The sequence below is a fragment of the Fringilla coelebs genome (genome assembly GCF_963513975.1).
Source record: "Fringilla coelebs genome assembly, chromosome: 6".
Classification (NCBI taxonomy): Eukaryota; Metazoa; Chordata; class Aves; order Passeriformes; family Fringillidae; genus Fringilla; species Fringilla coelebs.
The window spans coordinates 24,328,737-24,350,270 of NC_140034.1; the positions used below are offsets into that span (position 1 = coordinate 24,328,737).

Here is a 21,534-nt window from a genome sequence, read left to right on the forward strand (position 1 = left end):
ACAGTTAGGAACAAATGAAGCCATGACTTCTGGTTTACATCACTTTTATATTAGCTTTATTCATAGTCAGAACTACCTTGACAAAGTACACAAGCAGGATCCTTCTCACCATTTATGCTTATTTTCATACCTGTATATTTTAGTACTGCACTGTTACTTTGTGGATTTGTGTTTATTTTCAGAGGATTACATAGAAATTCTACCCACTCACCCTCCTCTGCCACTTCACACAGCTACACGACTATGCAAGTGTAGCTGTGCTCACATGCAGAGCTGCACTTTACTGAGCTAGAATCATTAAATTATGAGAAAAAATAGAAGCCCCCAAAAGACAAATTGCATTAAAATTCACTCCAGCTGCAAAGCTGTTGCAGAAAAATAGAACATTTCCTGGAAAAACATCAAAAGTGGCCTCAACCTTTACTGATAATTGGCTAATATTGATTTCGTATTACATTATAACCCGCTCTGATCTCACTGACATCAGCAGCCACTCCACAATCCCAGAGGTTCCAGCCGGAAGGACATTTTTAAAATGCCTTGCTTCCTCTGTTGGCAGAGGTATTAATTAATTCAGAGGCTCTCCCAGCCACCTTCTCCAGGTCTGCTCCATTTCCCTGCTGCACCAGGGAGATGGAGCTGCACCAGCTGGCTCCTGGCTTCTCAAGGAGGACAAACTTGCAGGGGGCCTGTGATACTATACCAACATTCCTGGTGAATTCTGTGCTCCTGACCTAATTCTTTGTAAGCACAAAATAGAAACATTAATTAAATATAGAAAATTATAGTTGTAGCCATTCCAGAGTATTGATTAAAAATATTCCTGTGCAGATCATAATAGTATATTGAATAAATATGTATTGTTTTGTGTGTGCATACATGAATTTATTTACATAGACCACAGTTAGAATGTGTATTTGCTTTATAAAGTATAGCACTCTCTTAAATGTCTAAGTGTATCTTGATAGCGTCTCAAAATCGAGAGATTCAAGCAAATGCAGCTAAATCTGTCTGGCCACCCTCTGAGCATCAATGTTTCTTGTTTTACACCAGCACCCCTGTTAGGATGGTGAATCATCTTCACAGGCAGGAGCAGACAGTCTCGATTTATATCTCATACTGCAGCTAGCTGATGTGAGATGTTCATCCTACTTCAGTATAAACAGATGTTTACTACACCCAAGTTGGCTATAAGTAGATACCAAAACATCCCCCTTCTGGTTCACATGCCCCTGCTGCTTTGTGTGGCATAGGATCAAGAAGTTTTTAGATGCTTTTTGTCCTGATGGAAAGCACAGGACCACTATTCTGACTCAGGTCTCACGTCTAGAAAGCAACAACTACTGGTGGGTACACAAATGGCTGACATGATGCAAATGCTGTGGAGAATTACAACTCCCTTTTAAGCTCTGTATATCATGCTGAATGCAAACACTGAAGTTTTTAAGCATATTAAAAAATTCTTTAGTGTTGCCAGAGAACAGATTAGCAAAGGTAGTGTAAAACTAGTAAACTACATTGTATGAAGATACAAAGTACATCTTTTCTCAACATTCTTAATTACAGTAATGTTCTTTCTTAATGAAGGTCATAACTATTTCAGTATTCTGATTTTAACTGTTGCTGTTTTACTGAATAATATGGAGAAACTACTTTATGCAGCTGACAAAACTACTTCCTTCGTATGTCAGAATTCAATTTTAGTTGAGCATTTAAAAAAGTCAAGAAAACAGATTATTTTATAACGGTCTTTAGTCTATGAATTTTTGTGACACATTTAAAACTACATTAAGCATCCTCTTAAGGCGGTGCTAATAATTAATACTACAGTAATTTATACCAAAAAGCCTTTCTGTTGACAGGTTTATAAATTGTCAGTCCTTTTTGAAATGTAGAACATCCTACATCTTCTAAATAAAATGCTAAGCTAACAAATGGGTTCCTGCCTAATTGCCAAACACTGGTTTGTATGAAGCAGTTGAGGTTACAAAGAAATTGGGAATTCTCAGCCCGGTTTCCCTGCTGATGAGTACGAACTGTCTGTGTAGCTCTCCCAGAGGTGTCAGAGGAATCTCTATAGTGTCACACAAGGGTTCTTAGCTCAAAGTAAACACACTTTCCACAAACTCAGCTGCTTAATCTGTTTGCAGGTTGAATTATAAGATGGGGGTGGATGACTCCGGGTGCTGGGAAGACGTGCAGAGCATTTCCACAGTTTCGTGGTAAAAAGGGCATGCTATTGTCATCAAAAGACTCCAACCAATTGTTTGATTTTGCTATAGGCTCAGTCGTCTGATCTTAACAATAATGAAAACTAACCTGACCAAAATTTTCCCAAGTAGTTGAGCATGTTAAATTACGTAAATTCCTTTCACTACAGCGGTGCATCACCACTACTTTAATTCAGTTTGTAGCTGCGCTTCTACTTTAGCCACCCTGGGTACACGGGATTAAACAAGATTGTTTCACTTTAGAAAAAAAAAACAGTAAAAACTCAACCTCTGCTTAAATAGCTATATTATTAAGTATTTATAAATAAAACTAGATGTGACAACTAAAAAAGTTAAAAAGGTTCCACCGATATTCTCTTTAATTTTTTAAATAGGTTTATTTTTATCAGGCGCACACCTCTCAAAGTTCAAATATGTCTAAGTGCTCAGAATAAAGACTTGAGTGATTATCAAACAACCACTGGAGGGTTTAAAGAGATAACTAAAAAGATGCATTTCCATATATAAATACCTAAATTATATTTAAGTAGTTATGAATAAATTAAAAATATAGGAATATAGCTATTTTTAAATAGAAGACCCCAGCATGTGTTTTTTTTAAAGAAGAAAAGTTTTTGTAAGGTCCTTGCAATATATTATAGGCCAGTTTCTGGCTACTCTGTAAATATGCTGTAGACATTAAAGTTGAAGACATATATGGACAGACAGAACAATTTGCATCAGCTCAACATCGACCACCTTGGAAGGGTGAGAGAGGAGAATTTTGCAGTTGATGAATGTCATGCAGAGATGAGAAGTGCCGGACTGTCAAGAGGCACTACTAATAACAAACAGGACAATAAGTACTTCACTAGAGATGAACTTCAGGTTTGGGAGTTCAGTAACCTTTTAACAGGGAAACTCGTGATGGGAAAGAGAATATCATCTCTGTTCACCAACTCAGAGACTTCCTGTGGCTCTCTGTGAGATTTTGAAGTCATCCCTAAACACCCCCATAAGCATTTACCATGGCATGAAACCTGCCAGGTGTGTGAGAGACCAAAACTGAGAACCATAATATTCTACCATACAATTATAAAGGCAAATACTCTGTAGCCATAGGATTGCCACAGGGTAAAAGAACAGTGAAAACCATTCATAGGAGATGGAAAGACTTTCTCTGTGCCTTGCACATGTAGGAAGCAATTTCCTTAACAGTAATGAGAGGTACCCTGACTTGCCTAATAGCACAAAACTGTTAAAATGATCAGCTTCACACTGAGTAGGAAATGAGCTGACAAAGGAAGAATCATTTTAAAGGACCTTTTCTGAGTACTGCCACACTTTCAGTTATAGACAAAATACCAGCAAAAAATCTTCCTGTGGATTACAACTGCAATTTTTGTTGGAAGGCAAGTGACTTACTTTTGAACTTTTTCATTGGCCTCCTGTGAAGCTTCCAGGGCTCTCTGGAGTTTCAGCTCGGTGTCCTTTTGCTCTGATCGAGTTTGCTGCAGCTGAGCTGCCAGCTCTTCAATCTGGCCATAGGTGAGGGTCATAACATCCTCCCTTGCCTCCAGTCCACCTTCAGAAGTACTGAAAGCACAGTTAGGCTGGTTCTTCAGACCCATTCCTTCAGACAAAGACTTGTATAATCTGGGAAAACCAAATCATATATGTTATTAAATTTCAGTCTAAGGCTGAGCTGAAAGAATTAACTAATACTTTCAATATTGTCATACATATGGACTCACACGCACTAGTAGCAGAACAAGTTATACTTCAGAAGTGACAGAGGACAAAAAGAACAAACCTTTTCTGAAATGCTCTTCTAGAAGTATGTAACAACCATAAAAATTTGAAAAAGTAAAATAAAAACTCAGCAAAAACTCAAGAGGAAGTATTTTTCAGCTGTAGCATTTTGTTGATCACCTCTGAGCTGCAGAAAAAAGTTTTTATTGTGATTTACATGAAGTTGAATTAATCAGCATAAGTTACTGATGTGTTAATAACTTGTGATACACGGGACTCTGTTTAGCAAGCAGAACCATCAGCTACAGGGGATTTATTTGCAAAAGAAAACTTTTCAATCAAATGAAAGGAATAAAACCACTACAATTCAAAAATTAAAATCAGTAAATCAGCAGGATTACTTAGTAATATGATTTGCACATGCTAATCAATTCTAAAGGTCTCCATTCAGTTTTTCCAGGATTTTGAGGTAAGTTCATAGAGATTCCAAATCAAAGAGCACAAACCCAACACTCTTTCAATGAGCAAATCAGAATATAGTACTGAATGCTTTGTATTTGTATGCCAGAAAGTTCTGGACAAATCAGACATTATTTCAGTGTGGATTTCTAGTAGCCATACACACTGATTAAAGTGTTCAAGACAGTCTACATGGCACCTGCTAGTATGCAATAGCATATTTCCTTTCTCTGCAGTTTATTAAGGTGTTTGCATGGAAAACACTGAGTGTTCCAACAGCCCATGAAGGAAAACCATACATAAACTAAAATATAATACACATGGACAAACAAAATGTGGATGAACTAAAGAAATATAGAACCTATAAGGTCTGAATGTTGACATGTTATCATGCATACTACCTGTGATTATCTGAAAACAATGTGAAAAATCTTCTCAATTACATGGAGACATATTGAAAATATAAATATTCATAAAGGGACATTAAAATTCCCAGAATGGACTAATTAAAAAAAAATTACTCCAGCAGTTGCACATAAAATTTACTGACTGAAGTTCCACTACAGCTGAGCATTGATCACCATGGAAAAACACAAAGGTATGCAAATAATGTCGAAAGCAAGGTACTGAAACACCACTGCTGCCCACTTCTTAAACACCTGGCACAAGATTAAAAGAAAAAAAAGACAGATGAGAAGTTAAACTGTTCAGTGAATATATGGGTCCCTGGTTTAAAAACAAATCTACAAAAACTGGAGGATAGACTAAATATTCTACCTTGTTCACACCAGCTCAGAGTTTTTTCCCCAGAATATATGAAAAATAAAATAATTTATTTAGATCCTAAAATACTGGCTCTCTGTGTCTACAACCGGGCTCCTTTTCAAAGACTGGCCATGAAAAACACATATATACTACTACAATTACAATATAATAATACATGTCTTAACTCATAATAATGGCATCTGAGTGACCAATAGATTCTGATGTATGCACTTTGTAACCAGTGTGATTCCTCCAGATAAAGGCACTGTGATTGACAGATCTTTTAACTTTTTTTTTTTCAAAAGCATGTCATTTCCAGACTTCCATCAATATGTGTTTTGGTAAAATACTTTTATTTAATCCCATCTGAAATTTACTAATTTGCAATTCCTTCATTCACCTGAAGATTATTTCTTCATGCTGTAATAAAAAAAATAAATGTGAGTTCTAGGCCTGAAGAATGGGTCACAGAAGTATTTAAATAGTGCCTGGATTTCAGTAATTCACATATTCTTCTTAGTAAGCCTTCTGCTTTACTATGGCAACATGGCCTCTTTCCTGCTCCAGCTTGGGTCTGAGAGTTTCAGGGACCTGCCTTAAATGGGTCTAGGCAGAAGAAAAAGTGACATGAGTTGATATCACTTGTTCAGCTCCTGTAGAGAGCAAGAGGATTTCTCAGTCACCAAAGTCAGAGTAGCTTCAAGCCTGCACAGAAATATCACCAGTTGTAGCTGCTCCCAGAGGGACTTGACTTTGGCTGAAAATCAACTCTATGAAGTGCTGCTCCTAAAACACTTCTCACGCTGCCAGGCATACTTTTGCTGCTAGGTGGGAAATGATTTTCCACCTGAAGCAATAACTGAACAACACAGCAAAACCTTCCACCTAAAGGCAGGTTTAAAAAAAAAAAACAACCCAGCAAAAAACCAAACATTCCCTACCTGTTCCCTCCCTCTGCCTCCACCCCAGTGATAAACATATCCAGTGTTCCCAAAGGCATGTGGCTCTGACCTTGGTTTCCACCACAAATGTTTCTCACAGGTCCTGGAGACCTCTCAGACCTCACCCTGCATTTAGGATGGCTTTGAAGAGCGTCCCCTCAGGATGCTGAGTGCACTCAAGGGCCAGGCAGCATCGATACCTTGAACATACTACCTCAAAGGTGCTCTTAGGAAACACTGCAATAAGATGGTATCAAAAAAAGCCCATAAGTCCTAAAAGGACTTTGAAATTTTGCTGTGAAGTGGAGGATATTAAATAGCCAAGTTTGCATTACATGTGAGTCAGGAGCCTGACAGCTGGTAGACTGGTAAGCAGATGACATTGCCCTACCATAGACAAATATTTTACTAGTCTTCCTTTGCCTGCATTTACACAAGGCAAGAGGACTGTGTTTTCTTCCCAGTACAACACACCATCTCTCACTAATTTATCCGAAGGCAGCAGCCAAAGGCAGACTCTGGCACACAGGACCCCGTTACAAAGGGAATGCTCATTGCACATATTGCAGAGTATGCTCTTTGTACTGCCCAGTGCATCACAGTGTCACTCTCTTGTGTGATGTACCCATGCATTCTTAATCTAGAGCTCAGGCAACCTCAAACACCTGTTGAACAGAGGCCACCATTGATTTTCTTCTCTGTGGTGGTTGGGCATGCAACTTGAGGATTTCACAGGACACTGTGTTGACAGATTGGTGCTGATCATGCATGTCCACACTGTCCAGACTCAGTTGCATGTGACTATGGAACAACAGTGAGTGGCACCTTGAGATTCAGCCTTCAGTCCTGAAATGAGCTTGAGAAATCTGCAACCTGTACCAGGGTCCTAAGAGCCTGGACACTGCACGATTCAAACATAGGTTCATTAGCTACAGTGAAAGCTGGAATTGACTACTACTCATCTTAGAATTTCTATGTTTCAACAAATGTCATTTAAAGGCCACCAGCAAACACATTTTTCCTCCTTGGGCCTCAGTCTTCTTATCTTTAAATAAGGCCAACCACAATACTGTCTTTGCAAAGTGCTCTGAGCTTCACTAATGTCAAGAGACTCATCACTGTTGAAAGAGCTAAGTTAGATGCAGCACAATCAGAATTTAGGACAAAACTAAATCCAGATGGTCTTCTGGTGATGCCAACCAGGAAACATATTCCTTTCAGCTTCATTTTTACTGTCCAGGACCACTGAAGTACCCATACCATTTCCCTGCAATTAGCCTGGGTGAGGGAGTAGGACATGGAATTAATAATCTGAGCTTTCCTTGAAGCTGAATGACTACCAAGATATGCTCTCAAACAAGTCATAGTTGGAAATCATGCCTCCATTACAAACTCTTCATTTAGGGAGTTCAACAGTAATCAAATGCCTTCTGTTCAGTTTATGCAGTGCCTGGGCAAATTGCTCAGATAACACAGCCTCATGTGAGTGATGTGCACATGACATTCAGCATCACCTATATTCCTCACAGTCACCAGGCCATCAAATGGTCTAGGACCTCCACAAAAATAGTTTCTGGATTAGCAGTGTTTGGTGAAACTGAGCAAAACGTGCATGGGACTGATGAGTAGAAGGAAGTATTTTTGAGGTGTTTGCAGTTACAGTGCTGTTCCCTTCAGCTAGAGCACAGACCTGTGGTGATTGGGAGTGGGGCTGTGGCTGATCCCCAATGGTCACAGCTGTGAGCAGCAGGTGAGCAGCACTGACAGCAATGAGCCATGGAGTGCCCAGGGGCACTGACCAACCCCAAAGGGAACAGAGGGCACACAGGTGCCATGCATGAACAGCAGGGTATAAAAGGTTGGGCTAAAGAACAAGAAGGGCAGATGCCTGCAGCCTTCTGAAGTGGTATGATGTTGCTCTGTATGGGTAAATGCTTAAAGCCTTCTGAAATTCTATGGTGATGCTCTGTATTGCAGCTGTGACACAGACCCACAGCTAAGGTGCTAGCTTGTAGCTGAGAAATCCTCCTGAATTTCCTGGGTACATGATGCACCTGGGGCTGGGGTCTCTGCTATCTCTCATTGATTAGAGAATGGAAGATTGCAACTTAGCTTTTTTTCTCACACAGAGATATAGTGCACATGAGTTCACAGAAGAGACTAGTGTAGGTTTTATGCTTTAATACTAAATATTACTTGCTACTTGTTAACATTAGTTACACATCATCAGGGTTCCACAATGTATCTGTGCTAATTGCAAAATACAGATTCACAGGCTCTCAAATTTCTTCCATGAATTAGAGGACTGCAATAGAGCAAACTATTGCAGATACTTTGTAGTTTTCCCAAATTATGTTATTCCTAGAACCCAGCTTTCCATAAAATGTTCCTGTCATGTTTTGACAGAGAATTGGCTGTATTAGCATAATTTAGCCCAAGCATTTACTGGGTGCACCATGAAGGCTTGCTTCTAACTAAGTAAAATTAACCCAAAATTAAAAAAAAAAAAAAAAAAAAAAAAAAAAAAGGCATTTACCTTATCCCACTAGATGCTACAAGTAAGAGTTTTGCTATCTTGTATCTGTTCTTTATTGTCAATTCATATGCTTTGGCCATTCTTAAATATTTGCCAATGGCTTTAGTTAACAAAATAACTTTAACTTAGTATTTGTAATACTGTAGTTATTCCCTACAGTAATAGATTATTTAGGTAACACTGCAAATAGAGAGGGAACCTTATCTATTAATCGAAGACAGAGCTGGCACCAAGAGTGACCTCAGTATGTGAATATAATGGACATCTAAGATGGTGCCAGTGGCTCCATGTTTTAATGTGCATCACAAGCTCCTGTCTGCTCTCTCTGGGAAGTGCCAGCATTTAGCAGGGGCAGAGCAGCCCCTGGCTTGGCTGGGGCAGAGCCGGCTCACAGACAAGAGGCACGGCCACCTTCCCGGCGCCCAGACTGAGCTGGCAGCACCTGTGCCTCTCTGCTGGCTGCTGGAGGCCGCTGGGTTGACATGGATCACTGAAGGGGTGTGTACGTGGGTGGTGTGGAGCCAGCAGCTCTGGCCTGGGGCCAGCAGGGAAACTGCCGATGTCAGGGATTTGCAGAAACATGAACGTGGTGGAAGAGACACAGAGGATCTTGTCCTAAAGGTCATAGCGATTTATTTTTTATACTGAGACTGCGTTTTCAACAACATTTCTGACAACCATTTAAAGAACAGTGCACCATTCTCCTCAAATCTAAACTGAATTGAGAAAGCAGTAACCCTTGGAGGTGCACTAAAATAACAACCACTGGCATACCAACAAAAACTGGTAGAAAACAATGTACTACTTTGTAATTTAAAACACAATGTATTACTTTTTGTCTTTTTCTGATGACTCCTGCCAAGAGCTTCATCCTGAACACTGTCACTTACAAGAAAACCAGGGCATAAAGGAACATCAAGCCTTCTGACAAGGCATTTCAGGATCAGCTCCTACAGTCCCCACATACCCACCAACCCAGTCTAGACCTTCAGCAACCCCTCCAGTTCCCACAGGCTCGACAGTTCTGCCGGCGTGAACATTTACTCTCCAAAACGCCAACCACGGAAATCTTCCCTGATGACAAAGAATGGGGGCACTCAAGAGCCAGACAATTCTGCCAGAAGCCTTAATTGATGATGGCCTGTCACCATAGTTTGAATTTAGATTTGCCTGCAGAGCTAAAAAAATCTAATGGAGATTTCTTTGTTAGAAATTATGCATGAAGGTAAGGCTAATACGGCTTGGGCCTTTAGTTTCCTTTGCAGCTTCTCATTGTTAAAGATAATGGCATCTGACTTCCATTTTGCATGAGTTACCTACACACAGACAATTTTATTTCAAATTAATAAAATCCTTTGGCAAAAAGTAGGAATATTAGCGAATCAACTCATATTAGATAAATTTCAACAATCCAGCTGAAATAAATAAGAATCCTAACCCTGAAAACTGAAACAGTCAATGAAGTGTCCACTCAGTGCAAAGGGGCATGCCATTTATAAATCTATATAAAAGAAATCTGATGGCACTGATGCATATCATAATGCAGGCATCAGAATCACCTGAAAACAAGCTCAATGTAATGACTGTGTGCTGTTGACTTTTATTTTTGTCTCCAGGGAATAGTGTTTACTTTGCTTTAAAATTTATATGAGTCATTTTGTTATGTGCCTTTTTTTAATTAGTCGGAAAGAAATAGCCATTTGAGAAAGAGAGCGGAAATCAATTCTGATTCGATGCCGATAGCTACTGTGCGATGTAAACTGTGTGTTCTTTCTAATTAAATGTAAACACGTGCAGTTCTAAAGTCCAGCGGTGATGACAACTACTAGAAAGGATTGCCTAAGACCTGGTCAACTGATCCTTGTGAACCTTTTGTTCATACCGTAGGCGAACTTGTGCAATCTGTCTCAGGTGAACGCCAGTTGTAACTGACTTTATTTTAGGTCATCTTCAGAGAAAAGACTTGACAAGAATGTGGAGAGCTCTGTAATACCTCCAGTTACCCATTAACTATGTCCTTCTGATAGCTAATCAATAGCATTGCATGGAGCCAAACACACTGCACTGAACTGCCCCTCTTCCAAAAGCCAAGTCTTGGTAAATATTTAATGGCAGTAAAGGTGTTTTGACTCTTATCAATCTGATATGTTAAAGAACTCTTGAAAGAAACTTTATCTTGCTTCTATCTGCATAAATAATTTGTTCGGTTACAATTTTAGTCTTATGCAAAAGCACCGAATTTAATGATCTAATGCTTTTAAATCAAGGCTTTGGACAGAGAAAATGTAGTTTCAATCCACATGTCACAATATAAAGAAAACCCAAAGTTTATTTCCTTGATAAAATGCCAACTAGAAATATACATCAAGGAACCTAGCCCTTTATACTGTACTAGTAATACTGTGCCAAACTTGCTCAAAACCTGTTATACAAGTGCACATTTGAGATTTTCTTACAAAGCTTCAGTTTCTGAAAAATTCTTAGCTCTTATTTACATCAAGACAATGTAGGATTTTTAGCTTCTTTCACAAGAAAAAAACCCCCGACTCTAAACTAGTTATACTAGGATCCAGAGACTTTTTGTACCCATACATTGAACATTCCTATCTCCAAGTGGGTATATTCATGTGATGAGTTTTATTAAGCATGTTTCCATTTTCTATTTTTTATGTACTAAGCTGCCTGTCTAGATCCCTAACAAAGAAACTTTTGTCCTGATCCTTTCACATCATGCAGGTATCCCTCTGCTAGAGCCAGGCAGGATCCAAACACCACCTTAGATACTTAGATGGGCTTATTCCATGCCTCTGTGCTAATGTCAGAGAATGGAGGAATCCTCTGACTCTCTCCCACAGCAGAGTCTTCCAGCCTCCTCTGTATGATCCAACTTCAATATGAGCCTAAGTATTTTGAAGAAACTGATTCAGCAATGGATCCAAGATTTTTCTTGGAAAATAATCTGGGAATAAAACATTGATAGTGTTTCAGTTTCCAAAATGTGAATCACCATAAATGTTTTCCTAGAAGAATAAGCATTACTTTTCCTCCAGTGTTTACATGGCCTCCTTTGTGTTCTTGATGCCATTCAAAAGTCTTCAAAAATAAAGATCACAGGAATAATTCCCGAACACTGGCATAGATAAAGTGAACAGCCTGAAGTTTTCTAATCAGTAATAATTGCCTCTGGTGAAAACACTATTAATTAAAATCATAAAGGCATATAAATTAATCAAGCAGTGAAATACATGGCACCATTCAGGAATGATCAGCTGAAGAAAGCCTGTTACTAAAAACCCAGAAAATCTCTTGTACTTAATACAATGTTATCTTTATAAATCAGACATGATCGTGAATTTTATGGCTGTCCTGATTTGCTATTGTGATCGCTTGGCTTAACTCCTCCACTGAATCAGAAAAGCAAGAGACAAAACTGTCTTGGACCCCAAGCTGGAAGCCAGCCCTGCCTTCCAGCATGGCCAGGAATATCCAGCTGAGGAAGAGAAGAGTCTCTCCAGGAGAAGGCAATTAGAAGAACGTGTTTCAAAGATGGAATAATTGAATACATATGGTATTTCAGAGAGGGATGATCTCATGGATGAGTTGAGTAGCCCTAAAGCTAGAAAAAGTAGTCCTAAAGCTAGCCTTCAGTGTGACTAACCTGAGAAGGGGAATCACATGGGGCTCTGCTTCTTGTCCCTACTTTCTTGCTGAATGATTCAGTGAGTTAAAAAAAAAAATCTTTGCATGATTAAAAAAAAAAAAAAAAGAAAATGTAACTTTTAAAATTTGAGGATACTTCCTTTCCTCTCCCAAGAAAACAAAAAAATTTTTGAACAGTTTTGTCTGATCTTACTCTCAAAGGTGTTACTGAAAAATATTATGCAACTCTGATAAAAAGCAAGCACAGTGTACTGTGCTCCAGCCCATGCCCAGCCTCGGTCACCAGAGTGCCAGTAAGAGAGGTACTGATGAACTCTAGCTGAGTGTGCCCAGCACATTTTCCCCACTTTCTTGGTACTGTACCCAGCAACACGAACTACTCTGCAGTGGCTGGTGACTCACTAGGAGGACATCATGGGCTGCAGTCTGAAATCTGTCCTCCACAGGGGTAAAGACACCCAAAATGTCGACTTTAATGCCGTCATGGCTTCTCCCATACAAAAATGTACTTGGCTTGGGGATTGCTGTGTGGATACACACTTAGCAACTCACCTCCTGAACGCCATGTAAATGACACAATGGCAACATATCACTACTCGGTAAGTCATGTCTTACCTGGCTGCTGCTGCCAAACCCTTGCTCATATAAATCATACAGCTTCGTGGACAGTTAAGCACTATGAAACAAGGCAGTTAAAATGATGGCTTAAATGATAAAGGGAGCGCCTGGGAAATTTAATATAAGGGAAGTCTGCTTCCCTATTGTACCGAAGCTTACTGAAGTAACTGGGCAGACTTGTCTGGGCCATTCTCCTCAACGTGAGACAAGGGCACATGCTAAGGGAATGATTTAGTGGATTGGGGATAAGAGCCCTGTCTTGAATTCCCTCTTCTATTTCACTTCTTCTGTGTGGCACCGAGCAAGTCACAACATGCAGAACTCAGCCTGACATGCTGAAACTGGGAATAAAGTGTCTTTCCCTAGCTAATTTTCTTTAAAATTGAAGCTTTTGGGAGTTCTTTTCTTATCTACATGTGCTGCACCTTGGAAACCCGAGGCCCAGATTTGGTTCAGGTCTCAGCGCCAATTATTGCTCATGGAAAGACACTAAAGAGCTAATTAACAGTACACAAGCATTAACAATGCACATCAACCTGGTTAACCTCAGCAGACAGGTCTGGGAACCTGTTTGTCCTCCAGGTTTGGGAACTTAATGGAAAAAACAGTTTTTCACAAGTTTTTGCCTCCCCATTGCAGGTTCAGCCGCCACTGCCACCACGGGACAGAGACAGTGACAGAAGCCTCCTGTGCTTTGTTGATCTGTCCTGAGCACAAACATCCTGGTTTTCTCAGAGGATGTTCTTTCTTTCCTTCCAGTGGAAGGGGCCATCAGCTGGATATAGCACATGACTGGAAGCCAAAACACACAACTTTCATACCTCTTGAAAAGCGAGACATTAGACTGGTGGCTGCTGGAGAAAAATCACTGAAGAGAAGCTCTCAAGCATAGGGGTTGGAGTGCTGAATGCATTTCTGTATCCTAAACATTTTAAATCAGCTTTCCTCACCTCTCTCTTCCTTTACCCTCATGAGTTTTGACCACTGAGTTATTGAAATAAAATGTGTAAAAAATTAATATAGTTATGCACTTTAATTTTGCTTGGCTAAAGAGGAAAACAACATTTTTCACTTTATGACACAGGATTTCACAAGAAAAACTTCAGTTTTTTCTTTCATTTTTTCATGACCAGCAGGTAAAGTGAAAAACTATAGCAGGAAATATATTGGTTGCACTGAACCAAAGAATTAATTATTTTCTCAGGACCGGACAAGGAAACTGAATGAGTATGAAAGCTCTTGTGAAATCTAACCAACACAGAATTCCACACTCTTCAATTCCTTATTTATTTTTTGAACAGGACAAGATAATTATTGGTATGAATACTGCCTACTATGCTTATACACATGCAACAGATATTATATCCTCCTCTGATACAAGCACTAACATTGCTCAAGAGGGAAAACTAAATTCTTACATCATGACATTCTCCATTCTACTGTCACAACTGTAAAAGTACAGTAAAATGACTCCTTTGGTACAGACAGTAGAGAAGAAGAGCTAAATGGAAGAATATGTATCTCTCTCTATCTCCACCAAAACCCTTAGGATGTAAGTCCCTTTTACAGAATTGATTGAAACAAATAGAACATTATCTTATATGAGCCTGGATAACATTAAGATCCTGCCTACCCCAGAAGCAAAAGAAAGATAAATCAGATAACATGAACATAGTTATTCATTCTTATTTGCAGTCATTTTGGTGAGGGACAAATTAAGAGAACTTCTTTCTCTTTGGTGAAAGTTCCTCCCAGATCAACCTTCTTCAATGATAGTGGAAGCCATTAGTGCATTTCCCATTGAGAACCAGAAGAAAGCCTGGTGAAGACTGCTTTGAATTTCTTTGTATCAAGAAACTAAAGGCCGTGGCCATAAGCAGGTGACCTTCTGGCTGCCTAGTACAACTAAATACTTCCTGGAAACCTTGCTGCTTCCTCCTGATCTCTGTGAATGGAAGACCAGAAGAGAAAAAATGCAAGAAAATGCAAGAAAATATTACTTAATACAGCCAAAAATAGGGCCAAGAAGAAAATGTTCCTTCAAGAATAAAAAGAAACAATAAATAATCCAGATGTTTGAAATTTTGGCCTCAGTCTTGTTTGTTTCAATGACATAGATAGTGTATAACACAAGTCCTTCACGGTATATTTTCAATACAATGTACACAGTTGTTACCTTAATGAGATATGTAAGATCAGGATCAATGAATCAACACCATGATATGCCCCAAAGATATTTTTTCGAGGACAGCAAGTGAGCGGATGTCATTCCTCTGTTTAATCAGGAGTTAATGCGTGTACAGTAATTCCTTATTTTCACAATATTCCTTCTGACAAAGATAACAACCATAAGAATGGCTCCCAGCTGGCTAAACCTGACATACAGGTTTTGTTAATAAAAAAATGCATGACTTAATTAATGAAATGGATCTATTAAGACTGTCCCCCAATCAACCAGAGTGGCCCCACCTACAGCTGAACTTCACATGACCTATCTTATGCAAAAAGAATTGTAATAACTTGCACTGGAAGCTGCTATAGAGGAAAGGTTGCTATGAAGACAAAATATGACTTAGAAATGCATACAATGCCCCTAGAGGAGAAAGCTTAGTATTTTCACTTTTACTCAGCGTTTTCCTTTACACTGAATAATTGAAACCATTTTGCTAAACTGTGTAAAATTATTTCACAAAGAATAATTACATTTGATCTATTAGCACCTGATACTATCTATTGTCTAAATTGCTTGCATTCAATCCATGAGTAATGTCAACAGTATTAACGTTCATTATGGAAGAATTAGCTGAGCAAAAATAATTTTTAAATGTTTGACATTCTTGTACCCTTTCTCTAGCATAATGTTCAAAAGAAGTATCATTATGCCAACATATTCTTGGATTTTTTTAAAGGCATGTCTTTATTTAACTCTGCAAACTCAGGGTCTTTAAAATCACAAACAATTTGCCTGCTTTGTTCTGGCAAGCATAAATCTGTAGCAATCTAGTAATTTTACATTCTTCTCTGTTCCCATGTAGCTGTCCCACACTAATTGGCTGTCCAAATTCCCCTCCATCAACTTTGGCAGGCTCAACATCTTCAAGAAGCCAGGTCTCCCCCCCCTCAATCATAAAGAGCTGCACTGTTACAAACAGAAAAAAAAGGAATGCTGCAACTTTTCTACAACAAAGTTATATATATATACATTAATTTGATCACACACACACGTACATGTCCCAAACTGAACTAATGCAACAGCAGATACCTATTTTTTTTCTCTCTTGCAGCCTCATTCCTATTTCAGAGATTTCCAAATTTGTGCTTGCCTTTTAGCAGAGGAAATCCTATGAACTGTTTAAGATTACATTCTCACTGAAAGCAATGAATGCCACAGTCTTCTCCAGAATAAAAAGCTACTTTCTCTCCTTGGAATAGTAACTTTACAGTAATTTGGAGGAAGCAGGAGGAACAGTTGGTCATTAAACATTAAAAGTATTAATGGGGCACTCACAGTGTATGACTCATCTGGAAAAGGCAGTTCTGTACTTGCATTTCAGAAGGATTGCTGCAATACAATAGCTACTGTGATAAATTTAGGTTTATCTCACTTAATATTTAGCAGAATCTAATAAAGAATACTTAAATCAATGAACTTTCCAAAAAATGCATGAGTAGCACTATTTACATCTTACAGCCAGGGGAATAGAGGGGCAAAGAAAAAACATTCCGAAGGAGGCCCTTAATTTCCACTGCCCAAATGGAGACCTTTAGGACTTGGTATTTACAACTTACAGGGACTAGCAACTCCAGATGAAAACAATGAAAAATCAGAATACTCAAAGCAGGAATCCCTCAAGCACTTTAACAGCACGTATAAAATCATCCACTTCTTCAGACTCATGTTGCTCTTGAAGTCCTGCTCAGTTCTCTGGAAATCTCAGACCTGTGAATATGGGTGAAGCACTTGGTAGCAGTTGCTTGTTACATGGCATTGTTGGAAATGGAGCTTCTGCAAAGCTCAGAAAAATGATCCAAAAAAACCCAAAAAACCCAGACTATACAGGATGCTGGCTTGATTAGTAAAAAGTTTCATATGATGCCCTGGAGTGGAGGGAAAAGTAATTAATGTAAAGTCTAATACAATAGGAGAGACAAAGAAAGAGATAATTCCTAAGGACAGAAATTCTGTTTGCTCTCAAGACATTGTGAATCTGTCCTTTATAGTCTTTTTTTACCAGTCCCAGTTGTTCATGATCTATTGAGCCCTATAATCATATCACTTTGATGAAAGCTTTGTGCATTTCCTTACTCTGAAGTTCTGACTCATTTAGGTGATTAGGAGGCAGAACAGTAACAGAGATAAAATAACAGGACCACTTCAGAGCACACTTAAGTCACTGTGAGAACTCTCAAGTCCAAGGTAAATATATCTGTTCATAAGGAACTCCAGAAATGGAGACACTAAGAGAAACAGGCATGTGCACAACATCCTGGGCTTCTACTGTAGACTTTTGTCTTGTTTTGCCTACTTTGTAGCAGCTGAGGAAAAAAAATCCTTTGCAGGAATCTGAAAAACAGAAACAAAATACTTATGTCTAGAGCTAAGGAAAATGTGACACAGTTCAGAAACTGTTTGTAAGAGCAGAGTACATGGCAGGATTTTTTAGATGGTGGGCAAAAAGCTTTGGGACACAAAACCCAGATATTTTACAACAAATGAAAACCAAAATCAGCTCACCAAAATAATCAGAACATGGAGTCTGATGTACCTTTATCAAAAACCAGATACATCCTGCTTATGTTTATGATGAACAAAATTCACTGGCAGCTCAGGTGCAGGCAATGCTTCAGAGGGAGACTCAGAGAAAAAGAAATGGAGTATGACATTCCCGGAGTAAATATGGTGTGTGTGGGGAAGAGCTTCAGTTGCCCGCCCCATCAAGTCCTGACAAAAGGAATGCGAGAGCTGTTCCCAAGGTGAAAGAAGACAGGCTGAACAATGTGGCTAATGGGATCACATTGAGCTAATGGGATCACCACGACTTGTTTTACTTCTGTTGGTGCATGTCAAAACTCTGATGTGTTTTAAAATACATTCTACAGCAGCAGGCTAAATCTTGAGGCATTTTGGAGAGAATTTACATATCTTCAGGTTTTGAGCCTTGTGTAGAAAGTGTCTACTGTGTAAGAGCACTTCAAGTTCAGAAATTTGCAAGTTGTAGATTCTCTTCTGTCAGACAAACAAACAAAAAAAAGAAACAGAAGGCTCAAACATGTATTTTATTAAACAGGCATTTAATGCTGCTGCCCTCACATAAATCTGCAGAGGTTACAGACACCTCACACTTGCACAGGCCCCCCATTGCTCTCTTTCACAACCCAGGTGTAGACGAGAGAATAAACGCAGCCACACTGTAGCACCCAACTATACTATCACACATTTAGATTTGGCAAGTGCTGACAACACTTGGGAATGCTGTAAGTAATATCTCTGGTTTCGAAAAGCTCTGAAATCTAGCTTGATGCTCTTGATTATTGTATCCTGAAAGTATTGTAGAATTATCCTTAGTCAACACATAAGCATTTAAAAATAAAATTATACAGGTCAAAATGATCCAGGTTTGGCATCTACAGTTAAACTATTGCTCCAGAAAATCACTGTTTTTTCAAAGGGGCACTTGCGGGTGCCTTACCAGCTCCCTACAGGCAAACTCAGGTGTCTACATTTACATATATGAGACTGAAAATTTTGGCCACACTCTTTAACAGGCAGAGCTGCTGGGAGGTCTCTTGTAACCAGATTTTTTTAAAGCCTCATATTTATTGGACAGATACTGGCCCAATTCCAATCCACAACTGCAAATCCAAAGAAACAGCTCAGAGCAAACCAGCAGCCTTATTAGCCTTTAAAGATTTCATTTTCAAGAACTCAAGACCCTTTATTGACTAATGAAAGGTTGGGTCCCCAAGCCCACAGACTGATGTTGCTTGGAACATATTTTAATCATTTTGGAGTGCTAGCAGCCATCTGTCTAAAGAGCTTTGATCACATAAATGCACTCTGTGAACTGCAGCTCCTTCCGACTCCAAGCCCTGCCCAAAAGCCAAAGGGAACCCGCAGGCATGGCAACTTTGAGACAATTCAAAGCCTTGCAATGTGATAAGGCTGCTTTTATTATTTAGCACATCATTAGATTTAATGACACCACAGATAAGAGATACACTAAAAAGATACCATTGTCATCGCCTATCTTATAACAGCAACATCCAACTGTGACTTTGCTTTGTTTCGACCCAACACTTGTTACTTACTATGCTATTTTAAAAGAAGAGTTAAATGAAACAAAAGGATTTCTTTTCCTGCTGCAAACATCAGAAATAGTAAAAAAAAAGCCCTAAAAAAATAAATTAGGAATTTGTTTTTTTAATACATTCCTGCTTAGTTAAGGAAAAAAAAAAAAAAGACACAAAAGACAAGCAGAGAAGTCCCAAATAATCTACCGTATTTTCAGTTGAGACTATTGAATGTTGGGCAGATTCTGCTTGCATATTCCAGCCTATTTTGACCAGCACTGAATACAAATTTACATTGAAAAGAGAGAGATCCATTACAGTTATAGCTCTTAACATTATAACATACATTAACAAAATGTACACAATCCCCACTATTATTTCCTACTTTTGAAACAATTTGGCCATCTCAAAGCTTATTTTGTGGTGATCAGTATTTTTTGTTGTGGTGTCTTGTGAATGGTACAGACACATGCTATAACTATGAAAGCTTGGCAGCAATGACAGTGTCAGGCATGATGAAAATCTGTTTTTATTACCAGAGTCAAGAAATTGCTCTCAAAAATAAAAGCAGAAGCCCTAAGAGAGTGGTAAAAACTGCATAAAAATATCCCTCTTGATGACTGGAGAGACACAGTGGTGGACTCTGTGTGACAGAGCATGACTTTATTTGTTCCAAATGTCAGCAACCTCAGCGAGTTCAACTCTGAGCTTACAGTGCTTGCAGGTTCTTCTTCACTCTAAGGTCTCATTCTCAGCTCTCTTCCTCAGGACATGAGCCACCAGTAACCAGGAGAAACTGTAAGTGTTACATACCATAATACTGTACTTTTAAATTCACTGTCATACCAAGTGTGACTCGCTAGCAGTGTGAAATAAATACATAAATAAATAAATAAATAAATAAACAAATAAATAAATAAATAAATAAGAAACAAACCCTGCACTTCTTTGTCATTCATGAAAACATTTTTGGGTGGCCATTCTGTGATGCTGATACAGCACAGATTAAGAGAAAGAAAAGATGAAACCATAACATGACAGGCTCAGGGAGTGGAAGAGCTTCTCTAAACTCTTTGTTATCAAAGAAAATACAACACTGATGATTCACTCAGCGTAACTCCTTCCCTCTCCTTCTGTGGCTTTTCCTTCCAAGCTCAGAGCCATAAAAGCTCCTCTGCTAGTGAGACAGCAGGTCCACACCGCTGGTTACATGCCTGTTTTGTGGCATCAGGAAAAAAGACAAGTGGCTCTATGCTAGTTCTCCTTCCTGTCATGACCATGTAAATGGCTGCTTATAAAAGCAAACTATTACTAGTATGTTACACTTTACCCAAATATCTGAGAAACTCAGAACTGAGAAAATCCCAGCAGGCCCACTTATTCACTGGAAAACTGTGGCTGAAGCTTCCAAGTTGGTCTCTACTCTCCTAAAAATGACAGTTTTCACACCTATGCTGGAAGAACTACCCATACCAGATGAGTAACACATCATTATGGAATGCTGGACACAGGTTAAAAACCTTCCAAAACACAAGACCTCTATCACATTAGTTAGAAAAGCAGTTAGTGAGTGGGAAGTTAAAATGGAAATTTTTCCAGTAAAAGGCATGACATGCATGTGTCAGTTTAACAAAAGCTCTAAGATTAGATGGAAATTGAATAAAGAAAATACCTTACTCTCCACTTCTCTCTTTGTAAACAAAACAGGTGGGCAGCCTTCTGTTCTGTGTTCTGTGACAGGCAGAGGGCTTCTTCTGCCACCTGCATTCTTAGATACTCCTCAACATTTTTCCACTGTGAGCAGTGTTAAACGCAGAGTAAGGAAAGTAATGTTATGTCTAGCACTGACTGAAAATTGCTCATGTAGAAAGCCTTCTCACCAAAGTTTTTTTTTTTAATTGGGAAATGTAAATTCCAACACAAAAAAATATGCTGTCTCCTGTGGCACATTTCTAGGTGAAAAGTTTTATTTCACCTTAGTATTTCAAACTGTAATGCCATTTGATTTCAGATCTTCACCTGAAGAGAATTGAACTGAAACACATCAAAGTTGTGGTTTTTCTAAATTATTGAATTGACATTTTAACATAAAAACATGTCCTGTGAAAAACCAACATGAAATGAAATGGCATTTTAAGTCCTCCTGACAATGTTATTACTATATTTCTAAATATCATATTAATAACAAAAGAATTCCCTTTCATACAATATTTATAGGGCAAGACAAATTCTTTTACACTTTTAGATTTTCTTCCTAACTTCTCCTGGGAAAATCTGTCTTCCAAATAGCTCTTATTACACA

The 21,534-nt window shown here is 38.8% G+C and overlaps 1 protein-coding gene across 1 annotated transcript in view; it reads right to left on the minus strand.

Moving 5' to 3' along the window:
* MIPOL1 (mirror-image polydactyly 1) overlaps positions 1–21,534 on the minus strand; it is a gene marked incomplete at its 3' end in the record, with an annotated part of 150,329 nt that overhangs the window by 15,518 nt on the left and 113,277 nt on the right. Inside the window, exon 10 of the mRNA XM_084207570.1 lies at positions 3,636–3,866. Coding sequence (XP_084063696.1) covers positions 3,636–3,866 — 231 coding nt within the window. The remainder of the gene's footprint in view (positions 1–3,635; positions 3,867–21,534) is intronic.